Source organism: Paramormyrops kingsleyae, chromosome 11, assembly GCF_048594095.1.
Source record: "Paramormyrops kingsleyae isolate MSU_618 chromosome 11, PKINGS_0.4, whole genome shotgun sequence".
NCBI classification, from domain to species: domain Eukaryota; kingdom Metazoa; phylum Chordata; class Actinopteri; order Osteoglossiformes; family Mormyridae; genus Paramormyrops; species Paramormyrops kingsleyae.
This window is the reverse complement of record NC_132807.1, coordinates 6850234-6872209: the sequence shown is the minus strand read 5'-3', so window position 1 is coordinate 6872209 and position 21976 is coordinate 6850234. Positions and strand designations below refer to the sequence as shown.

Sequence of the window (21976 nt, the reverse complement as noted above, 5' to 3'; positions counted from 1 at the left end):
CTCTATGCTTCTCTTCTCATCCACACCGGTCTCCTGAACTGTTTTATAGAAAATGTAATGCCAACTTTGGAATTTTTACTTCTGAGGAGATGAAAATAAGAAGCTCTTCCTTCTTCATCTTCTCTTGTAGTCCATCAGCTGCATATAGCAGATTCTCAATGGTGGAACACGGTTCACATTTTTATTGTTTCTGCTAAGAGAGGATTTCTTTGGTCCTTCTTTAGTGAACTTACACATCTGTGGCCCACAGAACCTCTCTGGTGACTTGGACGTAGGCCAGTGTACAGCCTACAGCTACAACGCCTTGTCTCAACAACTCGTTTGACGACACAGCTGTGAGTGAGGTCCAGGAGCATCTAATTCAGTCCTGCAATACCTACATCCTGCTCTACAGCCACCAGGACCTGCATTGGCCTGTTATTGCAGAACTGTGACTCCACCCCCCACGTAATGATGTTGTGAACTAAAAATAATGTGTTTACATGAATGTGTGGGTCCCACTTGACATAATGGAAGGTTATAGTGGGCTTGGCAAATAAAACACCCCCCATTTCTGTCAGTCACACTTCCTGTCTGGTGCCGTGGGTGTCATACAGTCAAGCTGTGTTGTACATGCCTGAACTTCTTCAAACTAGCACATTTACATCTTCAAATATCTCCCAGTAGACAGAACCACAGCAGAAAACCATTTACATATGGATACATGCTGATGAGCACAGTTAGCCACACACCAGACCCTAACAATACATTACCAATAGCGCCACCGTGTGGACATGCTACAGAAGCAGTTATTCAGACAAATTACACAGCATATTCATTTTCCCCAGTCTAATATTAGTGTATATATTAAAAATTGAAAGTATCTTCACAGCATTTAAAGAAACAGATTACATACATAATAGATAAACAGAACATAACTGTTTTCACACTGAGAAGATAGTTAAAAAATGAAGAAAAAAAAAATACAATTCTATGTTCCTTTAGTCTCCTCATATTTGTGGATTTTACTTGCTCTAATGGTGCATAAACATTTTAAAACCCAAAACCGTATTCAAAACCAAAAATGCTTTTAATTTCTGAGGAATTTTTAAGATTAAATTGCAATGTTTTGTAAGGAGGGAACCCATCGTAAATATTCACCCTGCTCTCACATCAGCCTTACTGGGAAACATGTACATAAAATCTTTCAAAAAAGAAAAAGATTTAAGAAAATTTAAAGTGACATTTAAGAAAACACTTTAAGTGAGGGGGCACAATGTTGTAGTACACTCTTACTTAATGTATTAATGAACCAGAAATTAAGTGTTAGTTACCTACTGTTCCCATGTTTATCATTAACATGCAGGTAAAAATATGTGTTCATGATTTGTACTTAACTAGCAACTGAGTTACTAAGTTACTTGTACCCCTTCGAGTAAAGTGTCACAAAACAATCTTTCATATTCTTCTTAAAGACTGAAAGATACGAAAACTGAGTATTTCTGCTTTTGGTTTAATTAGTAACTCCATTTCCCTATGGTAAAGAACAGCATCTTTAATAACACGAGAAACAAAAAAACTTGTCAGACACTAGCTGAGCCCCTTCTTCGCAAGGGAAAAGCAAACACTCCAAATTAAGACAAAAAATTGTTGTCATACTGCAAAAACATGGTCCCCAGAGTTCCCTCCTCAATAGATTAAACAAAACTCTCACTCTCCATAAAACAATCAGCACTTTGTAATGCTTATCCAGGTTTAATGTGCAACATCTGCAGTAGGTATGTGCAATACATACAACTCTTTATTGTTATCTGATCCAATGTATTCACAGCACAGGGAACCATAAGGTCAGATAAGAGAAAGGCCATCAGAACTGAAAACAAGAAAATTAAGGGATCCCAGCAATAAAAAGAACCAGGGTCTTTGATATTCTGAGTGATGTTAGTTAGTGAAGGCAAACTATGCAGATCAGTCATGCTGACAGCACAAGTCATGCGCACTATCAGTGAGAAGAACATCACCCGGTGACCATCAAAGCTTCTACCGTGCGTGGAGGTGCTATGCAACTTGATGGACCTTTCCACCTCTGCCCCTTCACCTTGCGTAGAGGTCCGCTAATGTTCGCTCTGTCCGGCCCCTTCTACAATGATGTGTAGAAGAAGATGTAGGCAGCAGAAGACTTGACAGAGGATGTTGAGAGCTCAGTCACTTCATGGTCATCAAACTTGAACCAGCGCTGCCTGGTCGTGTTCCTGCAGAAGGCCGTGTAGTGGCCACCATCCAGGCCCCCGTAGTGGTTCTGTTTCACGGGAAAATTTACCATCAAACTCCACTGCATAAGGTGCCAGGACAGACCTGAAAGTCGTTCTGAAGGCGCGCATACTCACAGACATGGCATAGAGGTTGTACTTTTTCAGGCCTTGCTTTGGCCCGATAACATACTGCATCAGGTCCAGATTTTCTAGGGGGAAGTCAACGTATGTCTGCAGCTTCTGTTTCCATCTTCCATCGTAGGAGAAGCTTAAGGAGACAGAAGAAGCTGTTAAATGAATGTTAAACGAGTATGTATAAGGCACCAATGCCGTTTATCAGCAGATCGAGGGCTAAGCCATACCGTTTCAGATGCACCAGAAGGATGGGCGGGACTTTCCAGATCTCCAGCTTTTTTGTGGCATCTCGGTGTGTCTTGCAGTGACTGCAGAACACCTTGTTGTTGTCTGTCAGTTTCTCTTCCTTAGAGAACAACTTCAAGCAGTCCTGTGGAGAGAGGGTTTTTAAAAAGCTCAGTTTCCAGACCTGTAGGCACAGCATCCACCATATCACAGCTTAGCGGCCTTACCTGCAGTGAGCATCTGCTGGAGGAGGCCAAGGGCAGCGACAGGTACATGAATGTCTCAAAGGTACGCGACTTCTGCTGGCACACCAGGCACTGTACAGTGGACTTGAACTGGCCCTGGAATAGTGCCACAATGATGGACTCGTTGAGCTGCTTGTGTTTGTTCCAGGCCAGTTCTGCTGCCCTGTGATCATCCAGGTGATCATTGGCTTCCTCTTTGCACCTCTTGCGTTTGTCAGCCTGTGTAGACGGAAAAACAATCAATGGACATCTGAACAACCGAGAGTCAAACCATGAAAAAAAGTCAACCGTCAGCCCTAAGATCACCTTTCATCAACTTCCAGGACCATCTGGAACTTAAAACCTTTAAAATACACAACCTGATCCTTCAAAATCCTTTCCCATCCTTATAGCCATGCTGCAGTTCTTGTGAGCTCTGAAGTGCAGAACACCTGCTATTATCATTAGCCAAGGGAAAAAAGTGATCTAATTCGTCCAGATGCAATACAGTAAGAACAGTGGCTGTTCTAAACCACGCAGAATGTTTTCTATGGGATGGAGAGTAGGCCTAAGAATGCATGGCAGACACAAGATGGGGTCTGACCCACTTGCTCAGGCACTGAACAGCTGAAACTCTTCCACCTCATTTCCATGGGTACCCAGTGAAAACAACATCAAGCCCAGGCATGGCCAGTTCAGATGAAATCAGGCATGATGCATGTTCTTGGTGGAGGGCGTGAATGCATGCAGGAGACTTCTCTTATGCAAGACAGAACATATGAAAGACACGCACAGCACAGAAAGCAGAATCACACACACTACAGGGTTTACTTACTCTCTAATTGGGCCATAAAAACGAACACCAAAAAAAGGAGAAAATTAAATGCCGTCAAAAACATGTAAGAAAAGCAGGTCAAGGCATTACTTTAATTCGTAAACCAGATGCTGTCAGAATGATAACAATGTATTCCCCGGAGAGCCCCGTCTCTCCCTCCCCCATCTAGGCCCTACTTCTCCCAGACCCCCCCCCCCCCCCCCACAATCATCATCATCATCATCATCATCTAGAACCTCTACAACTGCCCCTCTACAAACTTCCCCCACTTCCCCCAAAAAAATCATCATTAGTAGCCCAACTCTTCTTATCTCAACGTTCCCCAGAGTTCCCCAGATCCGTGTGTATCCTTTTATTTGCCACCACTAAGTGATACTGCGTAAATTTTGGTGATGTTTTTTTCTCAAAATGAAATACATCCGAGATCATGACCTGGGAAGTTTGGAAACCCATTAAATACTTTTGAGTTATCGCACGAAAAATACTAAGTGTCTGAGGCTGCCTGACTGTGTTATCACTAGTCAGCCCTGCTTCAGTTCTGGTGTAATTTGTCTAAAAATTTGGTTAGTTCCACCCTTACAATTTAGGTCTGACAAATGTATTCTGCAGCTGCCTTTTCCTTCTTTTGCTGCCACCTAGTGCTGCGGCTTCGATCAGGTGTAGATTTTCATCCACATTTTCATCCACATAATAAAGTAATAAAATCCATAAAATACTTTTCTGAGCTATGTTTAAAAGGTTAGGGTTTTCTGCGGTCACCCTTCCTTTAGCTGCCACTAAGCAGCACTGTGTCAATTTCAGTATTTTCAAAATTTAATTGCTTCACCCATACAATTTGCCTACAAAGTTTGAACAAGATCCATGAAATACGTTCTGAGTTACTGTGCTAATGAGATAAGTTTCTGGGGCAGCGATGGACAGTTTTCCAAACCATATGAGTTTCACATCTGAGAAATACCTTAACCTGTGTCTGATTATCTACAGCACTGGGGGGGGGGGTGGAGAGCTCATCACCCCCTCCCTGCACAAGTGGAGTTTTGTAAGTCATGATATGTGTTCTTAGGTGTGTGACTCTCACTTTATTGAGGTCCTCATGCAAGCCATCCATAAGGAAAAGCAGCAGCTCCTGGGAGTCCTGCTGGTCGTAGCCGGCAAATTGATCGTTGATCTTGCCGATAGTGACCTTGAAGTCGCGGGGGCTAATGAACTTGTACTGGCCGGACCAGAGGGCCTTCATGATGACGCCAAACTCCTCCACCACCTCGCCCTTGTGCCCCAGGATGTTGGCTCTGCACCACAGAGAAACACAAGGTGTGTTAATCGCTCCGAGGTAGAATGGGTAGTCAAGGATGGAGGATGTATAGAGGAAGCCTGATCTGGCTTCAGCCGCACCTGTTGATGTCTTCATGGTAGTAGTCCTTGTTGAAGTAGTTGGCCATGGTTGTTGTGTTGCACAGGCACTGCAGGACAGAGTTCATGTAGCAGGTGTTGCCCAAGTTGCGCAGGCCTGTTAGAGATGGCCCAAGCCCGCCAAACACAGGGTTGAGATTCATAATCTTGGCTGCTGATGGCCGCGAGATCTCGGCTTTGGCGTAGGCTGTGATGCTGAGTGGCCTGAAGCAAAAAACATGGAAGTGAGTGTCCTTTCCCTTCGTCTTTCAAGCCATACTGATAGGCAAAAATTGGCTCCCGTAATTCTGTTTTTCTCATGTATTTGCATTTCTGAGGCCGTGAGTACTGCAACCACACAACAGCAACATCCCTGAACCACCGGAGCAGACTAGAGGCCATCAGAAAGGACACCGAGCTTACGGGTGCATACTTCGTATCACGGTTGACAGTGGGCGTGGCTGCAGGCTTCTTCTGACCCTCCTTCTGTACGTCCTGTACCAGGTCCGGGGAGGAGTAGGAACGCTTCAGCTTGGACCACTCCCGCTCAGGCTCCTGTGCCACCTGCTTCTGCTTGGGCGTCGGGGGTGTGGCTGGAGGCGTGGCTGGGGGTGTATGTTCCACACCCACCTCAGGTGGGTACAGGTGCACTGTGTTGGTGGGGGAGTGGTAGTACCGGTATGTGCCAGTAACAGTGTCCAGAAACTGGTGGGAATAAACAAATACCTTTAATTGCTGAAAGTGGGAAAATGGTAAGAACATGCGCAGATAGACAGAAAATCAAACATCTGGAGCAAAAACACGGCCAACTGCAACAATTCTTGGCTTTACCCTCATCCAGCCTGCTGGCAGTCCGGGGACAGCCCTTCCCATCTCTGCATTTCTTGTCCTGGGCACTGGGTCCTGCTGGGAAATACCCCCCATTAGGGCAGTTTAATTACTGTTTAGCCTGTGTAAATATGACCAATGTGCTGTTCATCTGCTTTTGTAATTGTAGAGGTTTATAATTGAAACTCTGGAGGATTTGTGAAATTATAACAATTTCCTTGTGTGACATCACTGCTAGCCCCAACTCCTCTCAGACATTTCAGTTAAACACACCCTCCTCCTTACATGTGTCTGATCACGGAGCTTTGCCACAAACCCATCTTCTGCGTTTTGAGTGACACTCTAAGCAGAGGCTGCTGGAACCTGACTGGGCCGGTCATGTAGCAGCAGGACAAACCTTGGGTCCAGGAGCAGTGCCGCTGGAGGCTGCTGTGCCTCCTGGGTCTCGGTCTGGCATCCCGCTGCTTTGGTCCTTTTGCCCAGGCTGCTCTTCTTCCTCCCTGTCCTTGCCACTTTGCTCCTCCTTCTCCACCTCCTTCTCTGCCTGCTGCCTCTCTTTCTCCCTCTCCTCCTCCTCCTCTCGCTGCCGTTCCTCCCTGGCCGCTTGCTCCTGCCGCTCCTTTTCTTCCTTGGCCCGTTGCTGCCTCTGCCTCTCCTCCTCTTCCTCCTCCTTCTCTTGCTCCTCCCTCGCCTGCCGCTCCCGCCTCCGCTGCTCCTGCTCCTGCTTGGCCTTCTCCATTAGGAGAAAGGTTTCAGCGTGAATGCGGCTTCGCTCCTCCTCGCTCAAGGAGCCCCTGGGATCAAAGGTGGGCTTCACTGAACGGTCAGGGATGATGGGGCCATCGACAGTCGGCCTCTGGGATGCAGGAAGCTCGTCGTTTGGCCTGGTACCGTCGGACACCTTGACCAAAGGCTTTTTGGTGCGGTCAAACTGGAGGAAGAGGGACAGAAATAGAACCAGAAAAAAGAAAGAGGGGACACGGTGCTAAGCGTACATGCTAACAGCACGTACCTTTGGAATGACCTTGGTGGGACCTGCTGGATGACTCTCCGCCGCCTGGCTTGAAGGAACATCAGATGGGAGGGATGCAGTTACCACCTTTGGTGTTTCCGGCACATCCTCCATCACCTTCTGCGTTGTTTCATGCGCAGCCGAATTCCCATTTATCTCCACGGGGGGCGCCGGTTCCGGTTCTGGCTCGGGTGGAGTTGGCGGCTTGGGCTCCTCGAGGGATGGGTAGCTGAAGTTCACTGACATCAACAGAGATAACACAAATAAACGATAAAAGCTGGCAAATGTAATAATATAAAGAAAGCATGTATTACACGGCTGTGGGAGCAGATACATGCTCGTGGTTGACGTGAATCGCTGCTTGGAGACAGACATGCACACTTACATCTTGGGATGACGTCACCCCGGGTTTCTGCTCTTGGTGGTTTTACTTTGGCGTTGGACGTGTACATTGGGTAGAAGAGCAGCCAGTTCTCGTATCCCCCCTCCAGCACCAGCGGCTCACTGCGGAGGAAGGTCTTGCTGTCCCACTGGGAAAAGCAGAGGTGGCGGGGGGTCAGCTTCCACACCATTCGGCCTCTCAAGGCAGCCCCCCTCCCCTTCGGGTGACTGGCACAGGGCTACCCACTCACCTTGTAAAGGGCATCCTTCAGGCTCTGCAGGGTGGTGCCCAGCCGGAGATCTGTCACTGAGCTGAACCAGTCCAGCAGGACGACGTAGTCCGCGATGCCCCGGTGGCTCCACTGCTCCTTAGACTTCTCTGGGAGTTTGACTGCGATTTGATCGACTGTGATTCTGGGGAAGAGGACACCGGCACACTTGAGTGTGGTCCTACTGTTGTGCTACATATAACCAGAATTCCACATGTCCATCCTTCTTTTGACTGCCTATACTGGTCTGGGGTGGGGGGATAGAAGGCACACGCACACACACACACACACACACACACTTTACAGACAATATTTAGGAAACCTGTGCTGGGATTAAAACCTCCTGGAGCTGGGAAGCAACAGCGCCAACCTCCGTGCCAGAATGATCACTTTTCAAGTTTTATTAATCTAGCCAACACAGGAATTAACCCAAATAAGTGACAGGATTCAGCACTGGACGGCTCTGAAAGGCATTAGGACCCCTTCCGGAGGTCTTGCCTTTACCCTGGAAGCACGGCCTCCTCCGGAACACTGATGCAGGTTTGTGTCGGCAGCTGGATGTGCGACTCCTCAAAATCCCTGCTGCTCCTGGCATCCATGATGATGACACTCATGGTGTTATCTTTCGTCATTTGGAAGAGCTGCTGGGCACTGATTCCACCCTGGAGGGCACTTCCTATTGGGCGGGGGATGAACAGGTGAGGTCATGTGAGTTCTGTTGGCCAGGGGGATTAAACACTTTATGGAGCAGCATCCTAACCTTTTGGAGTTTCATTCTTCAGATCCTTCTGATCCCCCCTGATCTGAAGCACAAAACAATGACAAAACAAACAGTATTAAACCATATTAAAAACACAACAGCATAAATGACAGGTTACTACTCCTGCTTATTTTGCATACAGCAAATGTACTTTTAAGTACTACATGTGAATCTTATAATATTTTGCTACATTTGTGTCAATAACAATCTGCTACTATATCTACCAGCTACAATATGACACCATACAGTCACCATAGCCACAGTCGGCTCTCCGTGTCCCCAGGTTACACAGATTCAGGCAACCACAGATTGAAAATATTTGGGGAAAAAATTGAGAGTTCCAATTATAAGTAATCTAGAGATTACGTAAAGTATACGGGAGGATGCGTGGTTATATGCAAATACGATGCCATTTTATATAAGGGACTTGAGCGTCCACGTATTTCGGTATCTGTAGGGGTCCTGTACACCATTGCCCACGGATACGAAGGCCTGACTGTACAAACATATTTATCCAAGCTGGTTGTTATTGTAAATATCCACGGGGCATGGCTGGGCAGTACAGAGAGGCTTACATTATCCTTCTTGGCATCTGACGCCTTGTCCAAAGTGCCCTTTCTTCTCTCCTTTTCTGAACTTTCCTCTTTCTTCTTAGCATCATCTTGTTTTTCCTTCTCCTCCAGTTTTTTCCGTACCTCAGCCTCCTCATACCTTTCCACGAGGGACACAGTTATTAAAAAGGTTAAGCAAAGTCATCATAAACACCCCAGCAGCCATTACTATACATTCTTTAAATTCAGACCTCAGACATTATTACCCAAAATAACATTTCATGAAGATGCCAGTTAGCACTCATTTTCAGGATCATGTACCCAAATAACATTGTGCATGGTTGTAATAGTACAAGGTCTAACCTTAGTTTAAGGCTCTCAGAGAGCCTTTCTGCCTCCTCTATGGCTTTTTTGAAGCTATTTGGACCAAGCAACGAAAGGTAATAATCCTTTGGGGGGGGAAAAGAAAATGTATTTATTTAGTTTATTTAACAGAACAGAAGCAATTCCTTTATGCCAATTAGACAGAACTGACTTTATATGAACAGACATTAAAACCACTCTTCAGACAGAAATATTTTAGTTGCATTTGTTTTACAGTCTGTAGGTTACATGGTTAGTTTCCCTACATCAGTCGTAAATATGCCATTGACACGTGTAGTCGGACGTCACCTTCTGCTGCCGGAAGTCAGGCCTCTTTCTGATGAGATCGTAGACGGTGAGATACTTCATGTACATCACATAGGCCTTTTCCTCATCTCTGTCCAGGCGATACTCCTCCGCCGCTTTAAATATTTTACAGGCACTCTGGACATAGCTGGAATACGCGTAAAATAATAGGCATAAAAAACTCTCAGCCGCAATAGAGCCAAAAAAGTCAGAAAAATAGAAATACATCAACCGAACACCCCCTTAACTGTGTTGACGAACACCATGACATTCAATAAAGCCATTCTAAAGCACGCCACAGAACGGATCCTATCTTGTTCGGAAAACCTTTGTACAGAATAATAATTTGTGAATAATGGAGACATGCAAAATTGTACAAGTGAAGCCATAATATAAATACATTACATTAGAACACCTAACTTATCACACATACCTCCGCGTACTCGTTTTTTCTGGCTTAATTTCGGATTTCTTGTTGAGTTCTCCCAACGAGGTCGACAGGTACAACTCCTTCACCCCAGATGTTACAGCCGGCATCTTTGCGGGTTTACTAGTGACCTTGGACAGGTAGTTTCACATGCTCGTTTTTAGGTAAATACTGACCTATATGAAAACAAACATAATAATTACATTTATTTAATTCGGCTTTCGTTGTTGTATATATTAATTCTAGATGCTAGTTTCAACGCCTGGCATATATGCACAATATATTTGGAAAAACGAAGCGAACTCATAAAACTAACAGCCTTACTTCCTCATGTAAATAAGTTATCCGTCACTGACAGTAATATCTGCCAAGTTTCACTTCTACCGTACCCGTGACCGTACCAAGCTCGGCAGTACATTTCCCAAAGCTACAATCTAAATAGGTGAAGTATTAACCGATACACCAGGTAATTGTTGCTTTTAGTATAACACTTTTAATATTCTGCCAATCTTAGAAACTACTAATTTATATTGCATAATTAACGAAAACCTTTACACTAAATCGCTATTTTAACATCTCATTTAATTAATCCAACGACATCGGAGGGTAATGCTTACCAGCAAGTCCACTGGTCAAAAACAGCACTGCGTAGTACTGGTGTCGCTAAACTAACGTAACCGGACAGCCTACAATATGTCGACAGTAAGTACCCAAGGGCCCTACTACAAGAGAAACTGCGCCAAAATATAGCTAGTTTAACCCACCGTTAAGGACAAGACGCTTAGCCCAGAAAACTTTGGGCGATCACTCCCCAGTGAGTACTGATCCAGGAAACACCACACATACTACAGCTACAACCTAGGCTAGCTTATGCAAAAAAACATAACTACAGTAAAACATGCATTAGCAATGCTCCAAAACATAAAGTGCTTCATCATATCGGCTCAGTTAATTCCAAGAATATCTTAAAGGAACGGAATACATACGTTGTGTCACTAGCAGCGAATATATGGTTTGTTTTGGTTCCCCCCGAACATCTGATTCCCGGAAGAGCCCCCAAAATCCTACCGCACGAGACGTGACGTCATATTCAAAACGTGCCAACTTTATCAGCGAACTGTCAGAAAACGCAGAATGTTTGCTACGCTTCCAGGTCACTTTATGTACACGTTAATTTCTAAGTGTTCTGTGACTTTTAAAAACTGTTGGAAAATGTATATATGAGGTTTAATTCTCAATATATATATGTTATCCATATGTTATTTTAACAAATGCATTATTTTGCCAGTTTACTGACAAAAAATATTCAACACCAATACTTTATGAAGATCGGACTCCAACTTTTTTTTATTTTTATTTATTTATTTGGGGGGGGGGGGGAGCAATGGGGTTTTGAATAACTAACCATCTGGCAGAGCGACTGGACCCCTCAGCAATGCGGTTTGCCTACACTCCCATAGAGCGCATGCACAAAATGGTTGCCGTGTATCACTCCGCCTGCATACTTATTTCAACATGGTCTCCTTTGTTACCACGCTACGAAAAAAACATAAAACTATCGCACATTGCCATCCAATGTTAAACTGCACCACCACAGATGAAGTGGCACTAGGTTACCCGTCAAGGCCACGGCGACTCAACTTCGACTGCCGCGCCGAAGTGGTGGAAATAGTGACCCTGTCAGATCTGTATACATCCGCGCAGGATACGGGGACTTTTCTTTGAGTAAAAAAAAATTGAGCGTCGAAGAGACGGCATTAAAGAATTACCCCCCGTGTCCCTAAGAGCCGCCGGCGGTCTGCCATACTGCACGCTTGTTTTACCGAACCCGGAAAAAGGTAAGGCTAGGACAGGGCTGCAGTCAACATGTCAGGCATTAACGAAGCTTTTCCAGGTCAGTGTCGGGGTATTTTATGCGGCTCCACCGGATGTGGAAGTTGATCTCTTTTGCTGGTACAAAAATAATTCCACTTCCCCCGGAACCCCGATCATCCGACCGATTTCCTGTTTATTGCATTAACTTGCCAGGTTTCCGGAGTTACCGGCGTTTAACGGTGTTTAAAACGTTTTTGCGAGATTGCATTTTGTTCCTGGATTTGTTTAAAAAGGGGGGAGGGGGCCTGCATTCATGTTGTTGTTGTGGTAGAAAATGGTGGCCTGTAGTGAACCAGGGGGTGCCGTGAGCCTGTCGCTCTTAAAAGCGGGGAAGTGGTCCCGCCGCCGCGCCTCGGACGCCGTGCCTGCCGGTCGTGGTCCTGAGCGGACCTGGATCGGGGATGGTTAATTTATCACCGTCATTTAATTTACCCAACTTTGGTCATGCCTACTTCTTCGCGCCCCTTTCCCTGCAGACGCGAAATCCCCCCGAATAAATCTGAATTAACTTATAAGCATGATTATCATGAATCCAAGTTAATATTAAAGAACATGCCAAAACGTCTTATGTACATTTAAATATATGAAACTAAAACCACCCGAAGGGTTTTCCGTGGGTAGTGACCGCATTGACTGGGTGTGAGTCCATTTGTTCTGCAGTCACGACTGTAGTGCAGTGAATCATGTTCAATAGATGAATATCTACTTAAACAGCAAAGTTCTATTTTTGTGTCAATTCAGAAAAATCCAGATCACTTACATCGAGTGGTACATTTTATGATGTTTTCTTACATGTTATTGCAGGAAAAATATTTTGTCAAATATGGACGTTCATAAAACTTAATTACCTACAAGCATCCAAATCTAAACTGTAAATAGTATTATTTTCGTTACTCAGAAAAGCTCTCATTTTAAGGAGCCAAAGCTTAATTATTTAGGCATTTATGCAGTGTAAACCATACAACCAGATCTTCGATTTTCTGAAGAACTGTATATTAGTATTTCCATAACCTTTCCCAGACGTCCAGGAAGAATCGGAGTTTGATTCCGCAAGGAAAAAAAATTGGAAGGTTACATTAATGGACAACAGCATTTTTGAAGCATCTTCCAAAAAGTTGGATTATGCAAAACGTTTACTACATCAGTGTGTCGATGTAGTATGGCATTTTATTTTAAAGCATATTTCTTAGCTTTTAATGATACCACTTAACCTTTGGAATTGTATTTTTTAAATGTACAGTTGAAAAAGAACCACTTAGAATTCATAAATACTAAATTATTTCTTTAAGACACCCCAGGACTGTCTTTCTGTGGTCCCATATGTCAGCCTTGGTTAGTATACAGAAGTCCAGTCCAAACCGTGTCCTGTTATAAGCATCAGGGAAGGACCCCAAATCTCCATACAGCTCAATCTAGAAACAGTGATGCCTTAATTCCAGCAAACCATCAACCTGGCATCACCCACCCACCTTCCACATGTGCTTATCCAGAAACGCCACTGACATTTCTGAACCATAGTGTTGCCTTCACCTTGTTTTTTGCAGCTATAATAAAATAAAACACGCAGAGATTGTTAGTCTTCTTACAAGTATTTCAAAGCGCTCTCTTTTCACAGTACATACCTGATTGTATTGTTAATGTTAAAACACATTCACCGTGTTCCGTGTGTGTGGGGCTTGCAGGTCCTCCATGTGTCATTTGGGTTCTTTCTGGGTTCTCCAGTTTCCTCCCACAGTCCAAGACATGCATATGAGTGAATTGGTGTGTTTAAATTCCCCATAGTCTGTGATTGAGCGTGTGCACTGTAATGTGACTGGCACCTTCTCAAAGGTGCTTGCTTAACTTATGTACACTGCTGCCTGGGGTATGCAGCCCCACCCCGGCCCCCCAGCCCCACCCTGTGACCCTGACCTCGGTGAGCAGTTGGAATGTCAGTCCTGGCACACAGTCAGTCACTTAAATGTCAGTCCTGGCACACACAACTGAAAAAAATAACTCCCTTAATTAGGAGCTACATTAAGTCAAGAGTCTTACAGTTAACTTACATTACATTTATTAATTGTATTCATTTGAATTTTTTTATTGAATTTATGTTGAGTGTTTATAGATAAAAATATACATGCATTGTATGCTTTGTGCAATATGGTATCATACTGTTTAACTTGCAGCTATAGGCTGATTCAGTACCTGACAAAGTGTGCCTTGCTGGAAGTGAATATCTCCTTATCAACACTAGATGTCCCTGGTGGATTTGGGGAAAAAGCTTCTAGAAGCTGCCCGATCGGGTCAGGATGACGAGGTCCGTATTTTGATGGCCAATGGAGCCCCCTTCACGACAGACTGGGTGAGTAAACCTGGATGTTGACAGTACCCCTATCCTTTGGAGGGAAAAGGCTTATTTTCGCCAGTGTAGCAGAAGTGCTTTATTAATATATTAATATTTCTATACTAGAGTTGAGTGGTGCTCATGACGCAGCATTGTATTCTATGTAGTGGTGCATAGAGCCTTGTTAGTGATGGCATCCCTGCTTACCGACATGTCTGTGAGCGCGTTCTCATTGTACCACCTCCCCCCTGTAGCTGGGAACCTCCCCCCTGCACCTCTCTGCTCAGTACGGCCATTACTCCACCACAGAGGTCCTGCTGCGGGCAGGCGTCAGCCGGGATGCCAGGACCAAGGTGGACAGGACGCCCCTCCACATGGCGGCGTCAGAGGGCCACGCGCGCATCGTGGAGGTGCTGCTGAAGGTAAGGCAGCCGGAGAAGTGCCAGTCGCCTGGAAGCTACGGCTAATTAGCCTCCCTGCTGTCTCCCCTATGGCTGTGCGTGTGCGTCTCGTTGTGCCCGTTGGAAGGTAACACCTTTACGTAGAACTAACTTTGACTAGCAAGTGCTTTTGATTCGGGTTCCCCATTGTGGTGTGTGGACCCGGTCGGCCATGACGGCTGGCCCTGCAGCCTGAGTCACAAGGGTGGGTAGGTAGGTCAGGTCCAGAAAGTAAAAATCCGGGCCATGATTTTATTTCAACCAACCAGTTGAGTGATCTGTCACTGTAACTCTTTATACTCGACTGGTTAGTTGAAACAAAATCTGGGCCTGGATTTTTCCTTTCTGGACCTGGATTAGCCACCTCTGCTGAGCGCCCTGAACATGAGTCTCTCCACATATAACAAAATGAGAACTTAATACACACCAGGTGAAATTAGCAAGAGAGGAGTGCCTTGTCATGAATTATATGTTTATTGCTGTAAAAATGTTCTGGGGAGCAGGCATTGGGGAGGTCGGGGGGGCAGGGTAGGACAGGGGTTGCTACTTTGATGTTGCAGTGGCTGCCGTCCATTAAAGACAACCGATGATAACCCAGTAACTGGGCCACCATGTGACTTTGTCAAAACATACCCGAGGGGCATCCCCCATTATCTCACGGGCGACCTCTGACCTGTGGCTGGTTTCAAGCATGGCGCTGATGTCAACGCGAAGGACATGCTGAAGATGACAGCCCTCCATTGGGCCTCAGAGCACAGCCATCGCGACGTCGTCGAGCTGCTCATAAAGTACGGCGCCGATGTTCACGCGCAGAGCAAATTTAGCAAGAGCGCCCTGGACATCGCCATCGACAACGGAAACGAGGAGCTGGCTGAGATCCTCCAGGTAGACGTCAATTTTTATTGGCCAATTAGATATTAATAAAACTGCCATTTTGTCCAGTGTCCCTCCTGCTTTGTGCCCTGTACTTCCAGGCACAGACTGAGGGGACACTGCGACCCTACTGGATAAACAGCTGTGGGAGGTGGATGGCTGTTGCTCACGCAGAATGAGAGTAACCTTTTAAAACTTACGTAATTTGTCCCCCAGGTGTCTATGCAGAACCAGATAAACACCAATCCTGAGAGTCCAGACACTGTGACCATACACACCACGACGCCACAGTTTATAATCGGACCTGGAGGGGTGGTTAACCTGACAGGCCTTGTCTCTGCTGGGAATTCCTCCAAATCAGCAGGTATCTCTTTAAGCTTAAAGGGTTAAGGATCCCTAGAGTAGTGTCCCTTGAACAATTAGCAGTAAAATAGAAATCCAAGCTTTGGAAATGTTTCATGCATGTGCATAAAAGGAGTGCCGTGAACTGAAATGAGAGAAAAAATAACTAAAACTAGTGACCAAATGGCATGAATTTGTGGATCAGCCAGTCTGCCATGTGATAAGGTGGCCTTATTCTGTTGAGGTTTTTTAACCAGTTGTTACTGGACTTAAAGTCCACTGTATGTGTGTGCCAAGATTCTCTGTCAGGATACAGGTGACCGTACATGTTCACTAACTGATGTCACATTTTCTCTTAGATGAGGCGGGTCTGTCAACGTTACAGTTTGGCGACTCCTCAACATCAGTTTTAGCTACATTAGCCGCGTTAGCGGAAGCGTCCACCCCTTTATCCAATTCATCCGAAACACAAGGTACTCTATGTTAAGTTGTTTAGAACGTAATTTAGATAACGTATCTTATTTTTGCATTATTTTCTTACCACTGCATTGTGTTTGCATTCATTTATTGATTATTTTTTGGTGGATTGTTCATTGACATTCAGTTTTTGCATTGGCACGTGTAAAGGTATCAGAGACTATATGAGAATATATTTTATTTTCTTGAGGGCTTTATTCAAATAGAGTATGTGCTGTTCTGTAGCGTTTATATCACTGCAAGAATTAAGGGATGTAAACTTTCGAAAATATTAAGTCAGAAACAGGTTGTTATGAATTAATTGGTAAATCTCAGAATCGTACATGTTGTTTATCTACTGAGATGTGATGGGTTTTTCATATGAAGGTGGTCAGTGTTGTCCATTGTCTTGTTTGTTGTTGTTTTTTTTTTTTTTTTTTTTTACTTCCATATGGCTGGTTTTGTGAGTTCTCAATGGAGATTAGGATTAGCGTGAATGAATGCATTTTCCCTGTTTGTGGTTAAGTGAGGTGATGGGGAGCCCCGGGGCAGGGACGTCCACATGATTGCGAGCGTTGCATTATGCGGTCCTTGACCTTTCGTTATCACTATTGATCTAAGCATAGAACAGCCTGTAAAACTCCTTTTGAATGCCATCCAGAGGGCAGGTTTCCATGTGGAGAATAGACTGGATTTGCTTTTACGTTGCTCTATGGCAAATTATACTTGAGAGCTTTTAGTTTCATCAAAGCATGATATCCCTGGCGTATTCGGGGATGTTTTAAAGCCATTGCATGTTTCGGACCTGTGTCTGATCACAGGCTTGCAGCATTATTACTGGTAATTTTACAGTGACTCATTTCAGTGAACATTGTCTGCTGAAATAAAGTAAATAGTATTAGGATTTGAAAAACGTGCAAAATCTTTAAAAAATCTTGGTTTTCATATTCCATCAAGTTCTTCTGTTTTTCTTTGGTAAAAATTTTAGCTAGCATGTATATATTAGTAAGGATTTCTAGGTTCCGTGACTTTAGTTTGTCACGGGAGCCAGTGTACACTTCCTGTGAAGCTCTTTTCTTTTCCAGTCGTCGCGACAGAAGAGGTGGTGACTGCCGACTCTGTGGACGGTGCCATTCAGCAGGTAGTCAGCTCAGGGGGTCAGCAGGTCATCACCATAGTAACAGATGGCATACAGCTTGGCAACCTGCAGACGGCCAGTGGGATTGGCCAGCCCATAATAGTGACAATGCCTGATGGCCAACAAGGTAAATCTTTTAATTAAAAAAGGAATTGAATCATCCCTTTGATTTTTTCCCTTGTGTCAAACAAACACTTTAAAAAAGACTGACATACGATATGCTGAAGTGATAGAATTCAGTTGAATGTCCTTCCAATCAGACGGTAGTTATTAGTCTATGAAAAAATGGCAGTGCAAATAGATTTGTTTTTGTGCACTCTTTACAAACCCACGTAATGAAATGAATTTATATTGATATAATTTAAAAAAAATTATATATATATATATTTTTTATGATGTCAATATATTCATGATATGTTTAGTATTGGATTAATGAATCACTACTAAGTAAACTGATGATGGCATTTGGTACTACTCTTTATTGGAATGTGCTGTGTATTAGTTAACATTTTATGATAGCAAATGGTAGTAGTGGGGCAGTATGAAGATCGAGCTGCAGTTTCTAATGCCAGATGTGTTCAGTTCTCACAGTGCCAGCCACAGACATGGCCGAGGAGACCGTGATCAGCGAAGAGCCATTAATGAAACGGCAGCGCATAGAGATCATAGAGAACCACATAGAGAGCCCCGAAATCGAGGTAAGCTGAAACCGGGCCTGGTTTCTGTTCCGCATCATAGGTGGCGAGCTGTTTATTGACAACTGAGCTGGATCGCTTGTCAGAACCTTCGATGTGTGCAGAAGTAGCTGCTTTTTGCGCGAATAGTGTTCAGCTTCTGAAATGGGTCTTGAGTACATGTGGGAGCCAGAAAGACATGGAAGGCAAATGGCTAACCTGCTGTTGGTGTGCTTAAAACAACATGGCCAGGGTTCAAGTCAGATAGACCTGAACACTGGTGTGTGCTGAGCTTTCTATTTTAACATTTTGGTTTTGTCATTTTAGGTACAATATGAACACCCCAGATAATATAATGGAGGCAGTGGTTGTATAATTGAGGAAGTAAAGGAATGTACTTCAGAATGCAAAGGAGGGGAAAAGTGACGGAGAATGTGTAAAAATGTATCTATTTTTTTACTTTGATATCAGTATTTAAAGAATACATTAACATTGTAAAAAAAAAAAAAAAAAAAAAATCTGTCCTGATGTCAGAGACATTAAATAGCTATTGCAAGATGAGCGGTATATTTTGCAAATAAAATGTCAATAAAACAATTGCTGAATATGTTTTCTCAATTTTTTTTTTCCCCTTCCTTGCTCATTTTCTGTTACCTGAAAGAAGCTGATTACTACGGAGTAGGGGACATTTGAAACATAAGGAATGTTTGTCAGCCAAATCAAAACTGGCTGTAAAATACATTATTTTCAGGAGAGCAGCTGAACAAATGGTACAAGTAATGAGCAAACCTTGTTCGTTCTCAGAGCTATTGAACCTTCCTCCTTTCGATCCTGATTTCATAGTGTGATCTGTTTGAAAACAATTAACTCTGAGGGAGAACACCAACCTAACACCTGCTTAGTGTTTCACAGCAAACAGCAGATGAACGTGTAGAAATACTGTTTGTTAGCGGGATATTTATTCTGAATTTTAATGGTCAGAGAGGGAAGAAGATCAAAACAGTGCTTACAAAATAAACAATAGTGGAAATGTAAATATTTATCCAGTTTTAGCTACTTCGTTGACAAATTGTGCGGCAGAAGCCTTTTTTATCTGCAGTATGGGTTGTCCCAGAGCCATTGTCTGTATTTTTGGATAAAGGATGAATGAAAGTTGCATTGATGAGCATTTTTAATTGCATATATCTGGGCTGGATAATTACTGATTTTTTTGATGGAGCTGTAGTAAGCTTTGCCATTGCATGGAGCAGTGAAGGCAAACACACAGTCTGGAATTTTTAATATAAAAAGCCAGGTTAGTGTAGAGAACCCATTGCCAGCTTTGAAGCACCATGTTTGTGGCGAGTCAGCCAAGGTGCGTGCTTCTTTGAACCCATGAGCAAGGGTGTTGTTTGAAGTATAAGGTTGCCCACAATTGTGTTGTGAGATTTTTTAAGAATGAAAGTCATTTCTGTTAGACTCAAGTTGTTTCCCTCTCGAAAATGAAAATTGTTTTTCCAGGAGAAGGAAACCTTACAAAAACAGTTAGAGGAGGCCAATCGGGAAGCGCAGAAATATCGGCAGCAGCTTCTGAAGAAGGAACAGGAGGCTGAGGCGTACAGGCAGAAGCTGGAAGCCATCACCCGTCACCAGAGCAGCAAGAAGGCTGCATGAGCCGCCCCCACCAGCACCCCCACCCCAGGAGGGACACGCTCAGCCAGCGGGAGAGCTGCCGTCGTTCTTCAGCTCTGTCTACGGAGTGTGCTGGAGGAACCACACTAAAACTGTCTGTTACGTTAGGCAATAGGGACGAGGGCCTCGCCCTGCTTGCCGAGCGATTCGCCAGCTGTGCAACAGACGGTTTCAAGACCCACGTTAGCCGAGGGTGCTTTGATGGGTTCCTGAGCTCTTACCGGCGTCCGTTTGTTTAAAAAAAAAAAAAAAAAAACTGACTGAATTTAACGGATTGCCTCCCTGCTCTTTATAGTGGATGGTTATTTTTAAATATGTTTTGTAACACAGGTGGTGCTGCAGGTCTAGCCTCTGTTCTCCGGATCGACTTGGTTGAAGCTGACTTTGTTCACCTACGCTTTTTCTGAAAACACGCGTGATTTATTTTTTTTTCCTCCCCTCCATTGTTTAATGGGTCAAAGCTGTATAAATTGTGAAACAGTGGGCCGTAATGAGTCTGTAAGCTACCTGACAATGTGCACACTACAAGAAAAGGTTCCCTCAGCTTGAAAAGTAAAAGACAGCAGACCTCCTTTTTTTCAGGATAATCCGGGAAAAGGAATTCTGCTATGAATGCCGTGGCAACTGTTACCAGGGTCACCGTTCTGGCAGTCTCTCTTTTGGAGTGTGGTCTCCACTAACCAGATCCCTAGGTGATTAGATACACAGGATGGTGGAAACGGTTACTCCACTGTTCATTTTTTTAAATAAAATATTTTTTAGCATTTAAAATGAAGGAAACAATTGAAGGATAGATTTACATGTACATATTTTATCCATTAATGTCCATAAAATAAAAGTCTTTAATTCCAGAAGTTTCCCCCTTTCCCAAAACAAATATTTTAAAATGTATACCTTTTATATATTTAGTTATACCTTCTTTAAGACATTATGGGAGAATGGAATTCTTTTATGTTGCCCTGGTAAAAATTCAATCTTGTATTGACGCATACATTTTTATATGTGTTTTATATGTATTTTGTGTTGTGATTTTAGAACTACAGAAACCATCAAACCATTTGTACTAAATCTCATATCCACACTAAGTCTTCTGTTCGGATGCATGGGATTTGTGGTGTTTCTGTAACTGCAGCCATTTATTAAAAAAAAAGAAAAAAAAGATTTAATTTTCAGTGTGAACCGTTATCAGACAGCTTTTTAAATTTCCTGTGCATTTAAAATGAAAAATATAGTGGGAAAATTGCATTACATATACACGTCTCGTCATTTTCCATCTTAAAGGCAAAAGATGCTTGTCGTACCTGAATGCTCATTCAGAGCCGATGACGCCAGACCTGTAGTTTGGTTTTTGTGCTTTTGACAGCTGCCATCAGCTGCTGACGATTCCCCATTTTTGTATACAAACTGCAGTAGGCAGCTTGGTGCATCAAACCAGAGCTCATTGTGCCCTCTATGTCTCTGAGGTAAATGGGACCATATGTGAATTTTCCCATGCTATGCCGGCCCTCTGCAGTGATCACCATGACATTATTTTTTCTTTTAAGTAAATATTGCATATCCCATGTGCCTAAGTACATACTAACCACCAATAATTAACCAATGGGTAATATATTTCAAATATTTGTTGATCACCTAGAATCCAATTTTTATTTGTGTACAGGGCATGCTGTGTGCACCACAAATAGACATGGTGTAAGAATTTTAAATAGGAACCTAGTAAACAAGAAATGTGGGCAAAGTGTTGTCAAGACTCAGTGCGATTTAAAAGCAAAATGATAGACAACATGAGCAGTATTTTTGCTGCATTATAAAACTGGTGAATCATAATTGATTTAGTGATTGATGCCTCCTTGAAGAGCAGCCTGATCTAGTAATGAAGATCTAGCTCCGATATCAGGTACAACCGGGTTCCCAAAATTCACAAAACTATACTTCAACTATTGAACTAAAGGAGCTAATAAAATGGAGGTTGAAGAGATTCTACAACTGGTCAAATCAGTCCAGCACTAATAAATCAAATACAAGTGCATCTTCAGTTATGTACAACCTGTTTTTAAGGACCAGTGACTAATCCAATCCCAAGCATAGTAATATTCAGTATAAATAAGCATACCAAAGCCACATGCTAGGTACTGGATGGATACCAATGGGTAATTGTGATTAAAATCTATAGACCAAAGAAATGGTGGGCAATGGTGGGTTTCTGGATTAATCTTCCTGAAAAATAAGGGAAGGGTAGGATTAC

The 21976-nt window shown here is 43.5% G+C and overlaps 2 protein-coding genes across 10 annotated transcripts; one reads left to right on the top strand and one right to left on the bottom strand.

Annotated features, from left to right (window-relative positions):
* Window positions 1–813: 813 nt before the first annotated feature.
* On the bottom strand, window positions 814–11691 carry usp8 (ubiquitin specific peptidase 8). Of its 4 annotated transcripts, none has more exons than XM_072717934.1 (19): window positions 11554–11691; window positions 9943–10112; window positions 9513–9657; window positions 9204–9289; window positions 8865–9000; window positions 8290–8332; window positions 8034–8205; window positions 7512–7674; window positions 7265–7409; window positions 6880–7118; window positions 6265–6798; window positions 5871–5945; window positions 5473–5744; window positions 5043–5264; window positions 4729–4939; window positions 2819–3055; window positions 2594–2736; window positions 2367–2499; window positions 814–2278 (listed from the first exon to the last, which is right to left on the bottom strand). In XM_072717934.1, the coding sequence occupies exons 2-19, from the start codon at window positions 10044–10046 to the stop codon at window positions 2120–2122; spliced, it is 3219 nt and encodes a 1072-aa protein (XP_072574035.1). In that variant the 5' UTR covers window positions 10047–10112; window positions 11554–11691; the 3' UTR covers window positions 814–2119. The 4 variants fall into 4 exon arrangements, with proteins under 4 accessions (XP_072574035.1, XP_023669614.1, XP_072574036.1 ...); XM_023813846.2 differs by lacking the exon at window positions 11554–11691 and adding an exon at window positions 10923–11314; XM_072717935.1 differs by lacking the exon at window positions 11554–11691 and adding an exon at window positions 10923–11314 and having other exon boundaries at window positions 5871–5942.
* On the top strand, window positions 10351–21018 carry gabpb1 (GA binding protein transcription factor subunit beta 1). 6 transcript variants are annotated; one of them, XM_023813874.2, is made up of 9 exons: window positions 10351–10402; window positions 14048–14155; window positions 14392–14559; window positions 15268–15462; window positions 15667–15814; window positions 16152–16265; window positions 17334–17513; window positions 17969–18084; window positions 19561–21018. In XM_023813874.2, exons 2-9 carry the CDS (start codon window positions 14048–14050, stop codon window positions 19711–19713), a joined length of 1182 nt encoding a protein of 393 aa, XP_023669642.1. In that variant the 5' UTR covers window positions 10351–10402; the 3' UTR covers window positions 19714–21018. The 6 variants fall into 6 exon arrangements, with proteins under 6 accessions (XP_023669642.1, XP_023669638.2, XP_023669641.1 ...); XM_023813870.2 differs by lacking the exon at window positions 10351–10402 and adding an exon at window positions 11070–11089; XM_023813873.2 differs by lacking the exon at window positions 10351–10402 and adding an exon at window positions 11645–11774.
* Window positions 21019–21976: the final 958 nt, after the last annotated feature.